The sequence below is a fragment of the Ambystoma mexicanum genome, chromosome 9 (genome assembly GCF_040938575.1).
Source record: "Ambystoma mexicanum isolate Mex_15411 chromosome 9, UKY_AmexF1_1, whole genome shotgun sequence".
NCBI lineage: Eukaryota > Metazoa > Chordata > Amphibia > Caudata > Ambystomatidae > Ambystoma > Ambystoma mexicanum.
In genome coordinates, this window is record NC_090931.1 from 637,010,982 (window position 1) to 637,031,663 (window position 20,682).

A 20,682-nucleotide genomic window follows, 5' to 3' on the forward strand; every position below is an offset into this window, starting at 1 on the left:
AATAGTCCACCATCCTGTGCCAAAAACCCACTTCTGTCCTTTACACCTATAACTAAACTAAATAGGTAGAGGATCTTCTTGGTCTAGAAGAATGACTCCCTTCTTCTGGACAGAGGATCATAGTTCCAGTTGCTAGGTGGGATCTTTACCTGAAGGAATGACTTTTTCCCCCACGTCTCAATCCCTTTCCAAGGCACAACACAAAGTTCTAGGTTGTAATGCCAAAAAGCAATACAGTTCTCAATTCAAACTCAAAAGGTAAAGTTCCAATTCAAACATCACCATTCCTGTTTTCCAATAGTTGCTTCTTCACTATTGGGTTCCTGGAAAATGCCTCCCTTCTCCAGGTATCTTGACACAAAGTGAGGGGGAATGACTCCCTTCCACTGGCCTTCCTTGGCTTTGTTCTCACACTCTCTTGGCTTTTACTTTCACACTTCATAACACCAGGAGGAATGACGGCATTCTCCAAGCCTCTCTTGGCTTACGTTGCACAGTTCACAACACCAGGGGGAATTACTCCCTTCCCCTGGCCTTTAATGCCTTTACTTTCACAGTTCACAACACTGGAGGGGATGTCTCCCTTCCCCTGGCCTTTCTCAAGCTTTTTATCACAGTTCACAATTCCAGGGGGAATGTCTCCCTTTCACTGACCTTTTGTCACAGTGCACTATGTCAGGGGGAATGTCTCCCTTCCCCTGGTGTGTCGAATATATAAAACTGTTGGTGCGAGTCCCAGACCCGGGTTTCTTTAGGGCTTCGCCTGGGCAGATCTGGTTCACTCGCCTGCCTGATACCACCACAAAGAAGATGGCTAATGAGGAGCTCCTCCTCCGGTTGTAGGTTCCCAACCCTATTTTCTCCTCTGTATTGTGTTCCTGATATACCTGGTTCACTCCCTTGCCAGGTACTATCCTATGGCCAATTGCTTAAGATATCCTCTTTGGGTATATCTGGGTCCCAGACCCCGGATCTGAGGTTTCCCTTGCCCCTTTTCTCGAACTCGACAGCCCATGTACTTTCTGGGACTGTGCCAGTTCATCGATCACATGCTTCTCCTACGTCTTGTTCGGTTTCTCACATTCTTGTCCTGCTTCTGCTGCATCTGCAGTGGCTCTGCTGTGCCTCTCTCTGTTAAGTCCTCCCTACTCTTTGTTGTCTCTGTAACTGTAGGGTATTCAGTCTCCCCTAAATAAATGCAAGTGTGTGGTATGGAATTGGGGGATGAGAATGTGTGCCTCACAGACTGAGGGGAGGTAAAGGAAGTGGGTGGAGGGTGAGGGGTGTTGTACCACATTCTTCCGAGATGTCCTCCCTGATCCCCGTAGGGGGAGTCTTTCACCATGAGTACAACCCCCAGCGGGACTATGGGTAGCAGCCTCACCTCCCTGGCCACATGGGATGGGGCTCCCCCGCGTGGAGAAGTGACGACATCTTGGGATTCATTACATATACATCTCCTAACGCTGTTTGCTTCCCCATCTTGCATTAAAGCAGGGTTTTGTTGTGGTGTCTTTGAATTCCACCTCTCTCTGTCCCCCGTATTCCATTCCCAAAAAGGGTATTAGTAGCAAAGTCATCTTCTTCCCAAGTATTCAATGGAGAGTACTTATCAGGACCTTTATTTATTTCTTCAAGGATATTGCCAAATCGGGGGAAAGTCAGTGCTGATGATAGTTTCTTCGGGGAGCCCTGGTATTATTGCTGAATTCATTATAGTTTCTTTACCCCTGATGTTAATGCCAACCAGAGTTCTGTGATATATCCCCTGGGCGCCATGCTCACAAGTGATTTTAACAGGGTTCCCTTTTGGTATTTCATCAGCATCGACCAGATCTGCTCTCACTGCTGTCTGTTCGCTCCATGGGAACTCCATTCTTTATGACTGGTTTGTGAGTTTTAAACGGGGTAGGTAGACAGAGACAGATACTAAGGGTCTAAATGTCTGGATCTTCCTGGTGTTCTATGTTGTCCCATGATTTTTCCGTTTTCCAACCTACCTACATGGGTTCTTTCCTCTGGTTTTTGGGGAAGTTTCTGGCTATATGTCCTCTTAATCCACAGGAGAAACAAATGGGAGCTAGGTTTGTGGGTCCTTTTGTTTCTTCGATATTAGTGAGTTTTTTTTTTTAATGGATTGTGTCCTCCCACGCATTACTCATCTTTGATATTCGATATCCAGCTTCAGCTGCTTTGGAATTTCTTTTTGGCATAGGGCGCTGTGCATTGATGCAGTCGACTCAATGTCCCTCGAGGACCTCAGTCTCGAAGGTGATGTCATCAAAGGTATATATATATATCGTAGCGCCTGTTGGCTACAGTTCCATTTTTCAGAGTAAGCTTACGCTTTGAGAACTACAGCGCGATTCCATTGTTCATTCAGAAAAATGTCTTCATCTTTGACACCTACTACCCGAAGACCGGGTTCAAGAAGTGTCAGGAGTGTGGCTCCAAGATGTCGATAACTGACCCACATCGAGTATGCTTGTGGTGTCTCGTGTGGAGCACAAGACCTCAGCCTGTTCGAAATGCCAGTCGATGACCGGGAAAGCTCTGAAGGAGCGAAAAGGGAAACTGCCGGTAGGTAGAAACACAAGAAATCCCCATCGACTACCCTGTCAAAGAAACCTTCTTCGGATGATGCGAGAGGTGACTCTCCTCGAAGGAAGAATGCAAAAAGGTCCAGGTCGAGGAGTGACTCCCACCACCCTCATCGTCATCGAGGAAGTAAAAAAAGAGGCACCAGAAGTCGCTAACTTCGACTTCTTCATCAGACTCCTCTCCCAAGAGAGCTATAATCCTGTCCCTCAAAGGCCTCCACTCCTGCCGAATGGGAAGCATTTAGGTTAAAAATCCTAAAAATATTTGAGAAAAAACCCTCAAAAAGCCATGCTCCTACTGCGCCTTCTAAAGCCGGTAAGGAAAGGGCTTGAGCCAAATCCTGCAAGCCCTTGAGCCCGAGATGAAGGCCAGATCCTCATCCAGCGCTGTCGAGGCATCGACGCGATGAGAAATCATCGAAGGATCTTTCGAGCCGTAAGTTGAAGAAAAAGTCAAGATTGAGGTTGTCGACGCAGCTGCGCCTTCAACACCAGCTGCGTCATGAGCGCCATCAACGCCAGCTGTGCCATCAACACCAATGGTAGCTTCGACACCGAAGCCAAAAACGACTTCAGTAAAGATTCCATCCCATCCCAGCTTTGACTTAAAATGTGCCTGATAGTTTTATATCAGAGGAGTCAAGGTTAAAAGATCTTTATGACAACTTGCAAACACAGCCAGTAGAGTGGACACTTCACCAGAGCTAGAGTTTGGTAAACCTGAAGCTGGTGAACATGCAGATGCAGCATATAGACCGTTAATGTCTAAGGTGGTAGATTACTTGGGATGGAGTAGACCTACCCTCCCCTTCGAACAGGATGATTTAGCAGACATCCTTAATAAGGGTCCGCAAATGGATCCCATTTTACCATTCCACATTGCTCTTCAAAAAAGGGTGACAGCCACTTGGGAGATGCCGGAGTCAAGTCCGACAGTAAACAAAAACTTGACACGAAAATACCGCCCATCTAGTAGTGACCCCAACTACTTGTCAAAATACCCCACCCCAGAAAGTCTGGTGGTGCAGGCAGTTACGGCAATCTCAAAACAGGCAGCTTACCCAACCATCCCTCCAGATAGGGATGACAAGAGAGTAGATGCATGGGCAAGGAAAGTATTTTCTGCAGGCAGCATGGGTCTTAAGTCAGCCAACTCCACATGTGCCTTAGCAAATTTTTAATTCACTCTATGGGACTGTATTTCCATGGCGACTGAGCATATTCCTGAGGGGGAGGAAAGAGACGGGTTCTTGGCTATTGTTAGAGATGGCAAAGAAGCCATGTGCTAGTCTCTTTTCAGTTGGTCTGGATTCTGTTGACAGCATCAGCAGAGCCATGGCAACAAGCACCGTAATATGCAGATTTGCGTGGTTGAGGAAGTCTGGATTTACAGGGGATGTGCAATCCAGACTCCTTAACATGCCTTTTGATGGGCCTTACCTTTTTGGCAGCAAGGCTGACGAAAGTCTTGAGAAGTTTCCAAATTTGAAAGCGGCAGCCAAATCTTTAGGTGCCGCTATTAGGCAGCATCAGCCCTTTCGCCCCAGTGGACAGCCTTGGAGGGGTAGATAATTTCGCTACTACTCCTAAATTGGAAGAGTGAGAGAAATGGCTGGTCAAAGAGGCCAAAAAAGACTACCTTGTGATGGATGAGGGAGAGGTGCAAAGCCCCCTCAAGCAGGGCATCCTTACCAACAGCCACTGCTTCAGCCACCTCAAAACTTCTCTGAAGTCTTGGGTCACGAAACCCCAGTTGGAGGCAGACTGTCTCAGCATCTGAAAGAATGGCGAGACACCCTTTCCCAAATATGACGGAGATGTTGGCAGTGGTAGGAAAGGCAAAGTATTTCTCAAAGTTAGACATGGCATCCACGTACCACAAGATAAGGTTGGATGAACGGTCTAAGGAACTAACAGCCTTCATCAAGCATGAGGGCATATTTCCGTTCTGCGGGATGCCTTTCAGTCTTGTTTCAGCCTCATCGGTTTTTCAGAAGGTGATGGATAAGCTTTTGAGGGACCTCCCTGATGTGCATTGTTTCCTGGATGACATTCTGGTATCCAGAGAGAATTGGGAAAAACAGGAGGAAAATGTAAAGAAAGTTGTGGGCATCCTGCAGAAGAGGGGGTTAACGTTGAGAGTGGAAAAGTGTGTGTTTGGAAAGGAGGTGGTGTAGTATCTAGGACACGAAATATCAAGTTTAGTTTAGTTTGTTTATTTATAAAGCGCGTCGGAACCCTCAGGTAGCTGGGCGCATAATCATGTGTACAGCAGAGTTACATATCGTTACACGAGCATCATAAAACCACAGACAGAGCATACATTGGTCCAGGCTCTGAGTGTTTACATACAAGAGTAGAATATACCGAGAAGGGTATATACAGAGAATAGGCACAAAATAGTTACAGTGGCGAGTGAGGACCTGGTTACAGGTTGGTCCTGAATAAGCTGTGGATAGAGTAAACATTACTGGTTGCATTACAATTACATTGCAGGTAGAGAGCGGCGGCTGGCCGGATGTGTCGGTGAGAGACTAGATGTCTAGGCTAGTAGCCATGATTTTACCATGGCTCTGAATGGCCAGAACGCAGTTTCCGATCTAATTGTGGGAGGGAGGGTGTTCCAACATTGTGCTGCGAGCACTGGGAAACTGGAGCCTCCTGCTGTTTTTAGGTTATAGTTAGGGATCTTTAGTTGGTGCAGGTAAGGAGTTCTGGTGGGTCTAATGGGGCAGTGTCTAGAGAATTTGTCAGAAAGGTAACGTGGGGCAGTGCGTGACAGGCACTTGTGGGTGATGACCAAGGTTCTTAGCTTAATTCTGTCGCGGATCGGGAGCCAGTGGACTTCTTTGCTAACCGTGGATATGTGCACCTTGTGCGGGAGGTTGAGGGCACATCTTAGTGCATTATTTTGCAAGATCTGGAGCCTATACAAGTGATGGGTTGAGGCCCAAGAACGAGTTGGTGGATGGGATCAAGAAGATAAAATCCCCGGAAAGCAAAGAAGATCTGAGATCTTTTCTAGGGATGACGCAACTTTACAGATAAGGTTATGAAAATGAGGAGTTTGCTCAAGGAGGGTGTAGAATGTGTGTGGGATGGAGATTGTAAAAGGGAGTTTCAAATGATAAAAGGGGAGATTGACATGGAGTGTCATTTCCATAGATGCCAGTGACACAGGGATCAGGGCTGTATTGACACAGATTAAGGAAAATGGTCAAGTAGTAATAGTAACACATGCATCAAGAATGTTGAGAGGAGCAGAGAGAAATTACTCAGTCTTAAAAGGAGGCCCTAGCCTGTCACTAGGGTGTTGAGACATTTCGAAACTTTGTGTGGTATACAGATTTTATCATCAGAACTGACCACAGGCCTTTAAAGGTAATTTTTGAAGAGAAGGGACTAGAGAAAGTGTCTAGGAGGGTGGCCTAATGGGTGGCCAGGATGCAAGGCCATACGTTTGTCATGAAAGTGATTCCTGGTGGGGAAAATGTTTTAGCAGACCATATCTCAAGACTGAGTGAGAGTGGACGAGGAGATGGTGATTGTCATGGGGAGGATGTTATTATCGACACTGTGTTTGTGACTCATGATGGCGTTATGACTCGCGAAGTTTCCAAAACCGAAGCAGTTTTGAGAAGTGAATATTGGTGTCCTGGATTTGACCGGGATGTAGAGAGAATGGTGGGGAGGTGTGTAGTGTGTGACGTCTCGGGTAAAAATGCTGTAGCGCGTCTACAACCAGTGGTAAAGGTAGACGTACCGTAGAAGGTGTGGAGTGATTTAGCACTGGATATCCTAACTCCTGTAGATATGGGAAGTGGACGTGGACAATTCATTGTTGCGTTAGTTGATTTGTTTTCACAGTGGAAAGAGTTCCAAGTTGTGCGAGATATCACGGCACAAGTGATGGTGGAATTTCTACAATGTGTCTTCGAGAGGGAAGGATTGCTGAATAAATTTTGACAGATAATGGTAGACAGTTTGTTGGAGGATGCTTCCAAGAGTATCTTAAACGTTGTGGGGTAAAGCACAACAGTACTGCGGCTTATCAACCGCAAACCAATGGAATGGTGGAAAGGGTAAATCGCTGTGTGATGGAGGCAGTGTGGATGGTAGGAGCTTGTGGAAGGGAGAATTAAGTGGCAGTCAGGGATATACTATATGCCCTGCGACAGCCCCACATGCGTCCACAGGAGCCCATTCGAATTAACGAGAGGGATGGAACCCAGTACTAGGGTATCACCTCCCTGGCTAGGTAGGGCACGGAATTCTGACTGGGTTGTGGAAGAGCTGAGAAAATGGATGGGAAGAAATGTGAATGAGTGAGAAAGATGAATGAGAAGTCGGGGAGAAGAAGTGTGGAAGTTGCTGTGGGTGATTGGGTGCATATCAAAAAAGGAAAAGGAAAAGGGGATCTATTATATTCCAATCCGGTCCAAGTAATGGAAGTTCTGAGAGGAGCGGTGAGGGAGCGGGGAGGTCAAGTGTGGAACTTAGCAAGGGTGGCACGGATCAGTTCAGTGACACGTTCAGAGAATTGACAGTTAATTTCCAGGTCCCATGAGGTATGGGGATTCCCCTCGAGGAGCTTTGTGAAAGGACATCTTGATGAAGTCTAATGTTTTTCTTGATTAAATAAATAGTTCATGTGTTCATGGTTGTGTCTGAAACCACCAGTTGTTTAATTAATAGGTTAAGGGAGGGAGATGTGTTGTAATGTGCTTCCTCCATTATAATGTGTAACCAGGATACAGAATGTGGCTAGCACAAGTACAGATGGAATGTTATTATTCTGGGTGAGAATCGGTTGGAGTTCAAGGTACTGCTGGATGTGCTGTGGGTCTTATGCTGTACATCTTACTAAATAAAGTCAGATTATTACCTACCTGGAGTGTTGGTATCATCCTTTCAGATATCCTGGCAGGAGAAGTAAACCAGGAGTGACCCCAAAAAGTGAACCTAAAATTGTGAATACAAGAGGGAGAATTCATACCCCTTTTAAGGAGCAATAATAAAGTCACGAATACCCTGGCAGGAGAGTATACCAGGGGTAGAAAGAGGACTGAGTATGAAAAAGTGAACTGTGATAAAGTGACATTGAAACTAACAGAAGTATTCTAGGGGAAGGGGAGCCCCGTTCCTGGTGGAACTTTGTTTCTTTTCTGTTTTTGCACCTTAAGAACTTTTTTGGTTGAGAACTTTGAATGAAAGCTACAAGTACCAGAATACCCTTGTGCACATTATACTGAGTTTAGAATGTAAGTGTCAGTTTAATATTTTTGGACACAGGGCCGAGGATGCTCTTTTGTTTAACATCCTGACACAGACATTCCTTAGTTTTGTTGAGGCAGGGAAACCACTCTTAGGATTAGGAATAGATAACATTCAGCCCAACCCTTTTTATTATTTTCTGGAAATAGTTTATAACCCAAACTTAACATGCCACTGTGTTCGAGTCTTATTCTTGTTTGTTTACAGCTGTTTGTGTCTTGAATACAGGGGAGATTGCTCCCGACTATCTGTTGATCCTTTTGGTCTCTTTCCTGCAAGTTGGATTTCCTACTTTGATGAGGGACTTCTCCCGAGGCACTCTTGATATTTAAAACTCTTGTTACCAGTTTGACAAGGTAGTTCACTCTTGGTGTATTCTTCACTTTGAAAGTAGGGAGACTGTCTCTTGCCTTTTTCCTCCTTGACTATTAGCACCCATCCGTCTGTTTTCAATTAATACTGGTCTCTTGGTCTTTTGTGTATCACTGTAATGAGGCAGATCACTGCCGGCTCTTGGTTCTTTGGGTATCACTGAGACAAGGGAGATCACTACCGAGTAACACTTGACTCTTTATCTGACTTGAACATTCCCCCAGACCTCACCCAGGTCTTCCGCAACTCCTGTTACCTTTTATGTGGGCGGAGTGCATCTCCCGTTCTTCCCGAAGTCTCTGGTTGGCTTCTAAATCACACACGTCTTCTGCATGTCTTTCTTGGTTCCTCTTTTGGGGCAGCTACATGGCACTATCCTGCTTGTGTCGGTCTGGGTGCAGTTTCTGGACCACTCGGTCCACCTCTTGGAGGTCGCGCAACCACCAACTTCCTCACAGTGGATGCTGGAGTCGGATCCGTCCTGACTCACAGAGAGCCTCTTCTCGTCCTGCTTGAGGTTCTCTTCTCCTGAGGGCAGGTAACTTCTATGTACATCCTCTTCTCCCAATGCAAATCTCCCAGGTCGGTATCTTGGGATGCCAGCTTCTTTTACTGCATCTACAGGCCAGCTTTCTTTTCCCCCAGTCCCTGAGTTCTTCTTCGATCTCTACTTTATACAGCGGGCTGTGCCCCTGCGTAACATCAAAATCTCCAGTTGTTTTGAAGTCCTCTTCATGCTTCCTTGAAGCCACCCCGTTGCAGTCCATTGGTAATTCATGCTAAGGTTATTCTTCATGTTTCCCTGAATCTTCTTCATCACAGTTATGTTGGATCTTGCAGGTGAGATAGAAGAAACCTTACAACAGCACACAGCAGTACTCTCAGGATGGTTCTTAGTTAGATTAACCAGGGCCGTGGGTTTTAAAGGAGAGGGTTTATGGAGGTTATTCATGGTATGGGAGACCTTGTCCCCATGAGGGGAGTCTCTCCCTGTGAGGTTCTCCCACATATTACCATCCCTAGTGGGACTTTTGAGTAGCGGCCTCACTTCCCTAGCCTCATAGGGAAGGGCTCCCCTCTGGGGAGAAATGATGAGATCCTGTGAATCGTCACAGTGCGCACCTTAAATCCAGTGACATATTGCATGCACACCTGGTGTTAAGGAGGAATTTGTGTTATAGGAAAGGAGGAAATGCTTTAATACATTGTTTTTAGAAAAATCCCATTTCATCCCATTTTTAACAAACAACCCTACAAATAGACACCTTGCGAAAAAAGAAAATAAATACATCCCAATGTGTACAAAAATGGCACAAAAAGGAACCAAAAATAGAAAAAGAAGCACAATTAAAAGGATAGGGATGAAAGTAGTTCCCTGATCTGACTGCTAGGTGAAAAGACAGTAGCTGCCAGATGGGGCGCCGGGTGCTCTTTTATAGAGGGTACATGGGTGCATAATGGGGGTTCCGGTATCAGGATTCTTGTACATTCAATTTCTGCCTTAATGCAGCATCTCTAGAGAAGTGTTTCAGTCCAGCTTGCTGCAGGAGTAGGTCTTTCCGGACAAGTTTTGAAGGAGGGGGCGCCTTCATGAATGTAAGAGCAATAAACAATGAAATCACACTGAGGAAATTAAAGTGATGAATGGTAGTGCACTCTGACATTTTTTTCAAGTGGCATTGTAAACAACGAAGCAATCTGTCTGTAAGCCTCTCATTCGGTCTGGGTGCTTCTAGCAGTAAAGGTCTGTTAGCAAACCCTTATTTGCAGCATCACACCTTCTATTTTGCATTATGTTACAGTACAAATGGGAAGTGGTCTTGTGTGACATTGTATAGCTCAATATTAGTTTATAGTGGACCACCACTGCACTGCTCTTCACCATATATTTGTGATGTAAGAATTTGTGGGAGGGGTTCATCAATCTGTGTAAACTTTACATTTTTAGAATCTGCAAAGCCTGCTCAGCCTTGTCCTGAATAGTAGAGTCAATACCAAGCTTCACTCGCTAGGCCTGAAAGAGACTGAGGATTGAGGCAGACCTCTCCATGCTTAATGTGAGAGCTAAACTTAATAGGCGGCTCCCTCCATGCCATCCGCATGCTATAAGAACTTGCCAGTTGATTCCTCCTTCACCTAAAACCTAAGAGTGCCGGAAATGGGAGCTTATTCCAAGTGGGTCTCTCTGCTTTCAGTTGTAGAAGTCTCCTTCTCCTGATTCCTTGGAGTTCACAGAATGGGGTCTCCTGCCAGGTTGGTCTCCCTGCTCACAGGTTTTGCCATTTATAGTACTTCATAACCTATTGACTAAAAGCAGGAAATGCTGGGCTTCCAGGTGGGCCTCTATGTTTTCAGGTTTCGTAAGTGGAGGTCTCCTTTAACTGCCTCCTGTGGGTGCACTTAATCTAGGGCTCATGCAAAGTGTGTCTCCCAGCTATCATGTCTTGTTAGTAGAGGTCACCTTTACCTGATTCATCTGAGTTCCGATAAGCACAGGTAGGAAGCGCTGATGGGAAAATGAACAACATGAGCGAAATGAAGATGGCAACAGTAGCATCTGTAACATATCTGTGGGAGAGGGAAGCAGAGCATCAGTAAAGGAACACAAGATTGGGAAAAAGCAAGGAAAAGTGGAGTAGAGGGGCTACAGAGAAATAAAACAGATGTGGGTGTTAGGATAGGTAACAAATAGCTTGAGAAAACAAAGTACCAACAAGAAGATAGGGTGGATGAAAGGTTGAGATAAGGGGATAAAAACATGAATGATAAAGTGGAGAATTGAGGCTTTGGAGAGATGAAAAAGAGCTGAAGGGGCCAAGAGTGGAGTGAACGAGAAAGGCAAATGTGAACCAGACATTAAGCAGCGATTTGGAAGACAAGAAAAGAGATGAGTTAGGAATGTCGAAATGGAAGTGTAAGGAGAGTACAAGGATTTTGAATTCACAAGAAGAGATTGAGCCGTTAAGAAATGAGCGATATACAAGTCAATATACATGATATGTAAAAGATGGCAGAATAGATTTTCAGGCCTGAAGAATAGAGGCAAACAAGTCAGGAAAGGAAGGGAGATGAAGATCCAAGTAAGGAAAGTGATTGTCTGAAGCAGAGAAATCTAAGAGCCAATGGATGAGATAGAAAAGAAAGTGGAATGAGGAATGTTGTCCTCAAGAGTAGAAAGATGCAGGTTGCAGGAAACAAGAAGATGATATTGTGACGAGGGGAGGTAGATACAGCCAGGTAACAGTAAAGACAGTAGCTAAAATTGGTGGATTGCTAGAGGAGCAGGCAAGGGAGAGATTTATGAATAAGAGCAGAAACAGGAGTGAATGCAGATTGTGGAGTCCATATATGAAAGAGAGAAATAATGTACAAGCAAACCAAAAGGGAGTCATTTGGAAGGATACATGAGGAGGAAGAATGAACATGTGCAGAGACATGAGAGCGAAGAGAAAATAAATTGTTATCCTGAGGTAAGAACGTGTGCTTCTTAGAGAAGATGCTTTATCCATTCCAAAATTATCACCCTTTGAAAAGTGTAAGAGGAGATATGTAATTGGCCATTTTTGCCTCATTACAATTTATCGAGACCCTTTGAATTTGAGTCTCTAGTAGTAAGATTTATAAATGCATGCGATTTGCATTTGGATTTCTCAATGTGTGACTGATACCAAAATGTCTGAATGTTTTTATACCAATAATTTGGTATGTCTGATAGTAAGTCTGTAGATGTGTATCTCTGATTACAGTAATTGTATGTGTGTGTTTATGAGTGATACCTTTCGATAAATCACTGATATTAAACCCTTTGTTCCTGAAGCTGAGATTTCAGAATGTGCATCTCTGGATGAAAAGAAGACGAGACAGTCGCCACATAGTATATCACTTTTCACTGCAGTGGACACTAACTCTTTCTTTCGGTTGAAGCTGATGGTGGCCCAACCTGGCATGAATCCTGGTTCCCTGGTGAACCACAGCAGCACCAGTAAAATGAACAGAACAAGAACCGCAATCTCAGCAAAGGTCATGGGGCCCAGCTTGCTGTGCTCACTGCGGATGACTTGGTAGGCCCTCTTTTCTTTTGCTTTTTCTTCAGGTTTAATTCCAAACCCAAAATTCTTACGGAAGCTGCAGGATGAAAGGGGTGAGATTAGAGATTGCAGCAAAGATGTGCAAATAAATATACATATTACACAGTTTGTAATCCAGTCTATGTGCTTCGAAGCCACACAGTTTTACTTGCATAAAAACTATAATATCTAATTTAAGTGATGCTGAGCGGCAGTCAAATCTTCAATGCATATGACATTTGCTAAGTGTAGAACTCTAATCCAGTACCAAATGGAATCACACTAACCTTTTAGATATAACACCATATATGCAAGCCTTGTACTACCCAGCACAGCAGTGAAGTGGCCCTATCACCAGTCAGCTTGGTGGGTACATTCTTTCAATATGGGCAGATCCATGTATTGTTTCCCTTCTTGAGGTGTGGTCAGGATTAAATCTGCTGTACAAGAACCCTTAAAATGGACAACCACGCTGGTTGTTTTTAGGTCAATGTCTATTTTTCCCGGGCAGATCTACGTGGTTCGTAACATAAACAGTTAGATGGAATCAGTGGTTCTTGTGCATGCTAAATTAAATTAGAGGAAACCTATACATGTATACATGCCTTTCAAATACAGAATTATGATGTAAATCAGCTAATTTCAAGTGTTAAGGAAAATAAGTATAGCAAGTGGGGCAGCTGAATAATATCTCGGCTATAGGTAACATAACATATGGTGTGAGTCAACTATGGTATCACTTACATATAACGTAATTCAGTGATAATGGGATAGTACAGGGCCATCAGTAGAAGTACTGAGGTACTGACTAATCAATAGTATATTCAAAAAATGAGGACATGGAAAATATGGCTAATTTTCAGTAATTCAGGATTATTTGGTTCCCCAGAGTAGCCAAAGCCAATGAAACCAAGAATGACCTGGCTGGGATATGTGAAACAGCATTCTAGAATAGGAAGGGGCTGGACGTAAAGAGATGAAGTAGCACATCAAGTCCTCAGAAGGTTGTGGTAGTCCTTAATATGGTAAGTTTATTTCAGAAGTTTTTCTTTCAAGGAGAAATGTAATGCCCTAGCAATACCATCACAACCTAAAGATGTTGAAAGGAACAGATTATGTTTGTTTGAGTGGCATTTATAATAAAGTGCAATCAAAGATCGGGGCTGGGCGTTTCCGAGGTGCAACACGAACAGGATTTGCATCATCTTATAAAATCCTGGAAAATGTGATAACCCGATGCACTTTACTTCAATATGAGATGTAGATACGACAATGTGATTGAGGGATGCATTACAACACCTCTGCTCAGAATGCATGGCAGGTAGGGAGCTGGGTTGGCTGGCAATGCTGATAATGCAGTGGGTGTTAGTCGTCATTGAGTCCTCCATAAATATTATGGAAGTATAGCAGGTCCATCGCACGGTTGCATTACTGAGTTTCTGTTTGCTTGACTGCGCCCTTTTCTGTCCTCGGTTGAAGGTCTGGTCTACTGTATTTTTGGGTGATGTGCCATTATTTGTTCAAAATGTAACAAAAAAAATCAATGAAATGCTGGCTTCCCAGCCCTTATCGATACCAGAGTATCTGAAAGCATGGGAGTCCACTAAGGGGGCCACATTGACTAGACTTTGGTACACTTAATCTATATCAGAGAAGAAACCTTTGAGTGTGGTGTACCACAAAGAAAGCCGCAAGGCTTTTGGGGTTCCATATTGCTTCGCCACATTGTTACCCTTGGACCTGTATGTTGATAGTAATTGATCTTTTCAACTCCGTCAAAAAGATAACTCATGCTGATGGAAGGTCTCTGGTGTGTAATGTTCAGGTGGGGGTTTGTAGGGACCAGAAATGCTTCAAGAAGCCATGAGTGTGCTGGCCTACTTGGAAAAGGGAACATGTAAAAGGCTCTAGGCAATATTTTCATTTCACTAGACCACACTAAAATTAACAATTCGCATCTTGTGCAATTCAATCAATCAAAGCAACTTTATTCAGCAGTTAAAAGCCATCAAAGTTCATCATACAATCATAGAATAGACAAATATGCATACAATACAATAGTAAAAGCATAATCATACATATGATAAAAATATAAAAACAAACCACATGTATAATATATATATATATATATATATATATATATATATATATATATATATATATATATATATATATATATATATATATATAGGGGGAGTGTTCTCGCAGGCCTAATACCATTCATTATCTTGCTACAAGCAAGTGATGGATTCAATATTATATTATGTTAGTCAATCAGTTGCCCTAGTGCACAGTTTTCAGCCCGATGAACATATTATGCTACGCAAGCCACTGTACGACAACCTACAGTACATTTACAAAATTCCAATGCATCCTGTAGAGTATGGAGGCCTGCTTGCCTAAGAAGCGTCTCAAATACTGTACTCTTGTTTGTTTCAACACATCACATAATAGCAAAACATTTGCAAGTGTCTCCTCACCCAGACCACAGATAGGGGGGCACGCCTGACCCACCTAGGGTCCATTACTTTGTGAAACATGCAATGTGAAGTGTGCCCATTATAAAACTAATATACAGACTCTCCTCAGGTCCGAAGTTCAATTTACATGCCAAACAGTGCATGGATCCTTCCAAAGCTCAACTTCATCCAAGTCATACAACATTCTTTTTACATGGGCAACCCACGGAATTTATCCTGCCGGGTAAGCTCAGGAGGTGTTTTAGAACATACCAGTATTTACCAAGCCCCTCTGTACACCACAAGCTAACCCAATATAGGGCCGGTACAGTGTGACTTCTCCCCAATTGGGCAGACATTAGGGTTCAAGGTAAAGCAGTGCATTGGGCGAGCATATGGAAACCTGGACTAGACTTTTTTAGGTGTTTATTTTCATTTTTTCTGGGCTAGCTACAGTCGCATATCCCCAGAGTTCTGCTCCATAAAGTGAAGCTGGAATGGCTTTTCTGCGATATATTTCTAGGACTGGCGTGACGGCATCTCTACCGTATCTTGCAGAGGAATTCTTGTGTGCGCCACTATGTTTTCCTAGAGCAGCACAAGCCTTGACCAAATGCGTTGTCGAGGAACCTTATTCCTAAATAATTAGGATTAGGATTGGATTGCACTTGTTCCAAAGGATTTCCAGTCACAGTAATGTCTATTTTATGATATTTAAAGAACCAGGGCCTGAAAACCAGCTCCTTTGTTTTACCGGTATTCAAGTTCAGCTTAAGCTCATTGCATCTTTTTTACAAAGATGTCCAGGTTATGGTTTAGGCCTTGTGGGGAAGTGGAACACAGGACCACGTCATCACCGTAAAACAGTACAGTATATGTGTCCATACCCATTTTTGGGCATTCTAAGCAATCATTCATTAGTGCTGCAATAATCTCCTCCACATCAATACAAAATAAAAGGGGGGCAAGGACACATCCTTGTTTTACACCTTTTAATCCATCAAAAGTGTGTGTGACTTAACCACCCAGGCCAAATCTCACTACTGCTTTGTTATTGCAGTGTAATGCCTGTATTATTGAGATCAGATGAACAGGGACATTCCTTTTCCCCCAAGACCTGCCAGAGTATTCCACGGGATACACCATCAAAGGCAGTCTTGAGGTCAACAAAAACAGCATACAATTTCATCCCCTCCCCTTAATTAAAATATATTTCTGCATCATTACGAACATTCTAAAACTTTGATCCATAGTACATTTCTGCTTTTGAAAAACGTTCTGAAGGTCACTAATGACACTATTTTCCTTTGCCGAGGTTTGTAAATAGAACAAAATCACCTTCGCAAAAGTCTTTCCTGCGCTATCCAAGAGCGAGATCAGCCTATAGTTTGCCAGGAACTCTCTGCCCCCCTTTATGTATATTGGTACTATTGATGCACATTGCCAGGAGGGCGGTACCGTGTTAAGATGTATAAGAGCGTTAAACAACCTGCACAGTACAGGTCCCCAAACGCAAGGTTCATCTTTAAAAATCCTACCTGGCTCAGAGGCCTTACCACTCTTCTGGGAACAGATCGCATATTGGACACCTTTCCCACTCACTTCAAAGTCACCCGCCTCCCTAAGCGGTTCAGCAATGTACTGGCTTATCGCATCATCTGGTGCGCACGATAACCTCTGGGGATCATCATATAAACTTGCAAAGTGTTCCTTCCAGCATCTCCGGTTATACATCAGTCAAAGGAAGCTTCCTCATGTGCATCCATCCCCGCAACCATCTTCCAGTAGGCTACCATACCACCCTCTTCAAAAGCCTTTGTAAGGCAGGCCCATTTATTTTGCTGCATATGCTTCTTTTTGTGGCTAAGCTTTTAGCAGTAAAATCTGCACTGAAGAAGGGCACTATTGTGGACAGCAGAGCCGACGTCAAGACATGCGAGCAACTGTTTTTTTTTGTTGCAATCAGGCAATCTAAGTCATACCAGCTAGGCTTTTTTAACACACCCTTTCTGATTCCGGACGGATCCCTCGTGAAAAAAGGAGAGAGATTTCCAATAAGTGTTTAATACTCAATTAGAATATCCTCATTGGGTGTCCCTTCTCCATCAGTCGTCTCCAAGCTGTCCACAATGGCCTCATATATTTTTGGTTTCAAACCCTTTTCTACAATCCTAGGCCATCTAAGTTTTCCATGCGTTCCCTGTTACTGATATGGCACCCACCCCAGGGTGAATTGGGGGTTGAGACTCAGGATCAAAAAGAAATCTAATAGTCAGCAGGCGATTATCACTTGCTATGTTTGAAAGTACTTCGAAATGGCAGATTTTATTCCAGTCCCTGGCCAGAACCAAAATAAAATCAATGATCCATGTGCCATTTACACCGATGTATATCAAACCAGCTAGTTGGTCGTTAGAAAAACAGCCATTACACGCTTTTAATTCTAAGCTATGAAGGATAGATATTGTATCTATAGCAAAGTGATTTTCTATCCTGGGCTTGTCAGCCACCAGGGGTGGGATGCCCCCAGCACCCTCCAGGTCATCCTAAATCCCTTCTAATTCGCCAACAGTTTCCATGTGAAGGTTGAAATCACCTGCCAACAGTAGATGGGACTTTGCTTGCTCTGAACATTCCCAAGTCATTGCCAGGTCCTGATTTCTTTCAATTACAGTTAACCCGAATGTCAGAACAGGCCTGTTGTATGGATTAAACAAAATAATATGTTCACCTCCCGATGTAAGCGCCTCCAAATGTTGGAGTTTGGCCAAACCCGTCGGTCGGAAAGCAATGTCCCATTTCAGAGTGACATCAACTAGGATTCAAAGGCCCCCACGTGGCCTACCTTTAGGACCTCTATTGGCAGGGATCTGAAATGATTGATTACCTTGCAACCTGACCATCTCATCAGTACAGGTCTCTTTCAGAAACATTATTTGGTAACCTCTAACAAAATCAATCCACTGAGGATCTTCAAAATACTTTGTTATCCCGGCTATGTTCGAAGAAATCAGCTTAATTTGGTGGCTATTGGGAATAGAAAGCTCATGCCTTGGTCAATCTATTTCTTGAAGACCACCATCTACCAGCTGCACATGTGTTGTTACCGCCCTCTAGTTACCTGGAAGCTAGCCACATGCTTATTTCCATGTGCTGGCGGTAGGACCAACAAACCCTTTCCACGCTTTGCTATTCCCCCAGGTTCATAGCCATTTAGAACAAGTGATCGGACCATATTTGACAGTCCTACAGGTGGATAGGTACGAAGGTCAATGTCCAAGAACCCATCCACCAAAACCTGGCGGCGGAGAAAAACCTGAAGGTAATCATACTGGCTGGTGGGAGAAGTCGCTTACAATTCACAGTGTCCTCTCTAATTATGGACAGACTGCCCTTGGCATATATAGCATCCAGTGGGCACACTTGTTCCTTAAGGAGTTTGGATCTTCCTTTGTGCCCACACTCAATTTGGGAACATTAACCATTACAAAATAGGGGGCTTTACCATCATTCACCCCACAATCATCAGCTCTTCTGTGACCAATGATCAATGGAAAGCTCCCATGCATTAGCTGCCTTGGCGTTGTCTTTTCCAAAGCAATCCTCGAAGGCCAACGCTGCCCACTTGAGAATAGGGGGTGAGGGGCAACACTGATGGCAGAACAAGACTGGGAGCCAGGCAGGCTAGCCCTGCATGATTCCATTAATTTACCAATAGTGCCAGAGCTATGGATACACATCTTTGAATCCCTCTGCCCGCAATGCAACATTATCAAAATATTTAGATTTACTATTATCCAGGTTCCTGTTAGGGAGAATTCTCATAAATGTGCTAATTCCCTTCACCTTAGAGACCCCCAGCAACTTTGCTGGATTTTGAGGTCTTGATTTTTTTACCTGGAGAGAGTGTGAGCCTTTTTTTCCCACTCTCTCATGTATTTTGAATGTGTTTTACTCTTGTCTTCTTTGATTATGGAGTTTTGTACAACTCCATACGCATCATCTTTTCATTTGTGTCACACAGCACCCTCAGTGCAGTGACACAAGGGAAGCCTTTTAGGCTGTCCCAAGGTTTAAATACCTTCTCTGGCATAAATTACTGTTTCCCAGAGAAAGTAAAGTGAAATTGACATTACTAGTCTTTTCAAATTCCTAGACCCAGCACACCCTATCTTACAATAGAGTGCTGGTGGGGTTACCTAGTATCCCCTGTGTCTAGAAACTCATGTAGCAGTCAAATGCTACCCTTTCCTCTCAAAATGGCTGGTGGCAGTGGTTTTACAACAAACCACCATGATTTTTCCCGACCGCGAACACCGGTAGTGATAAATCGCGGGAGCCTTGTTTTTCAAGATGCCGTCTGAGCCCCCTTTGTTTAAACAGGTCCCAGACTTCTTTTTCCGCCATTTCTTTTTGGAAAGGTCCTTCTAGAGTTTGTCTCTGTGCGTCAAACCAGGTTTGGTCCCTTTGTTCCTACGCCTTTGGCGGGCTTTTGGACTAAAGACCGCCTCTGGCGCCCGAGTGTCTGGGGTGGGCAGGAAGTGAGGGAGGTGCCCAAAACTCCCTGTGCTTAGTCTCCTAGGAGACCCAAATGCACTCTGGTGTGATTGGCTGGCTGACTGTCCGGCAAGGACAGCCACCCTCCTGGGTGAGTGGCAGCTAGGCTGGAATGAATGGGAGAAAAGTGGATAAAAGGCGAGTCTCTTGGCTTGGAAGGCAGAGTCGACCACTGGAACGAAAGAACCAAAGACGAGCTGAAAGAGGGCGGCTGCTGCAACTCCTGGACCATTGGTTTGCCCAGTGAAGCCCTGCTGCAGGTCCGAATCGCCAAGTTCATCTCGACAGAGAAGCCCTTCAAGGACGACTTCTCCCTTTGAGTTGGTGGGACCAAACAAATTGACACTAAGCCACCTGGATCCCATTCTCTGAGCTGTTTGTATTTTCGGAAACCGAATAATGAGGGAGAGGCACACCAGCTTGTGTGCTTGACTACAGCTACCGGAATTGAAGATTTGTCATTTGCCAGCTTTTTTGACCAGTCCCAGTGCAGTGCAGGAGTCCCCCGATATCCTCCCTCTTGTCCCCACGACTGAGGCTCAGGAACATCGAGATCTGCAGGAACTGCCAGGAACAGGCGTCTTCAGCTGCATCTTTTTCTTCATTGTAAGGTACTGTGAAAACCCGACTGAGAGAACTTACCTCTCAGTGCGAAAGTGCTTGAAACTTTGGCAACTTGCAGGTCTAGTCAGCTTGTGACCCAACATATGAATCTTACTTTTACAAACTACTTCTGAGAACTTTGGCAAAGACTTTTACGTTTAACTACCAGAACTGCCTTATCCTATACAAGACTTTAGCCCATTTACTTTGGCCTAACCGATTGCATTGAATTAACTCCTCTGGTGAACTCAAACTATTTGCACTGTTTAAAAGTAACTGTAATCTTCTTTTTATTAACCTATGCCTTTTTGCTCCTACTTCAAATACGCTGAATGCCATTTTTCTCCTCCTTCAAAGCAGTTTAAATGCCTCAGAAACTGACAGTGTGAAGTATTGAAGTGTATTTTTGTGTGATATAGATTGCCTCCTTCTAGTGAATGTTTTATAACTGACTGTGAAATAAATTAATACGTTTTTTACCAAGAAACTTTGAGTATGAGAGTCTATTTGAATACTTGTGATTGTAGACCTCTGTGTAACATCATTACAGCTCACATTCCTCTTTTGAGATAAGCCTGGCTGCTCAGCAACGCTACCAAAACTGTGTAGTACAGACTTATATCAAAGGTTGATTTTGCTTACACCTGTAGCCCTAGTTGTGTGTAGTGGTCCCAAAGAGTACTGCATACAAACTTTGCCTAACACTCGTGGCAGGCGGTGAGGATGAATTGTAGAGTTGTTACATTGAGA

The 20,682-nt window shown here is 44.0% G+C and overlaps 1 protein-coding gene across 1 annotated transcript in view; it reads right to left on the minus strand.

The window, feature by feature from the left end:
- The window catches only part of SLC13A2 (solute carrier family 13 member 2), a 739,631-nt gene that overhangs the window by 165,710 nt on the left and 553,239 nt on the right, over positions 1–20,682 (minus strand). The window contains exons 7-8 of the mRNA XM_069615341.1: positions 12,153–12,371; positions 10,714–10,814 (exon numbers count right to left, since the gene is read on the minus strand). Coding sequence (XP_069471442.1) covers positions 10,714–10,814; positions 12,153–12,371 — 320 coding nt within the window. The remainder of the gene's footprint in view (positions 1–10,713; positions 10,815–12,152; positions 12,372–20,682) is intronic.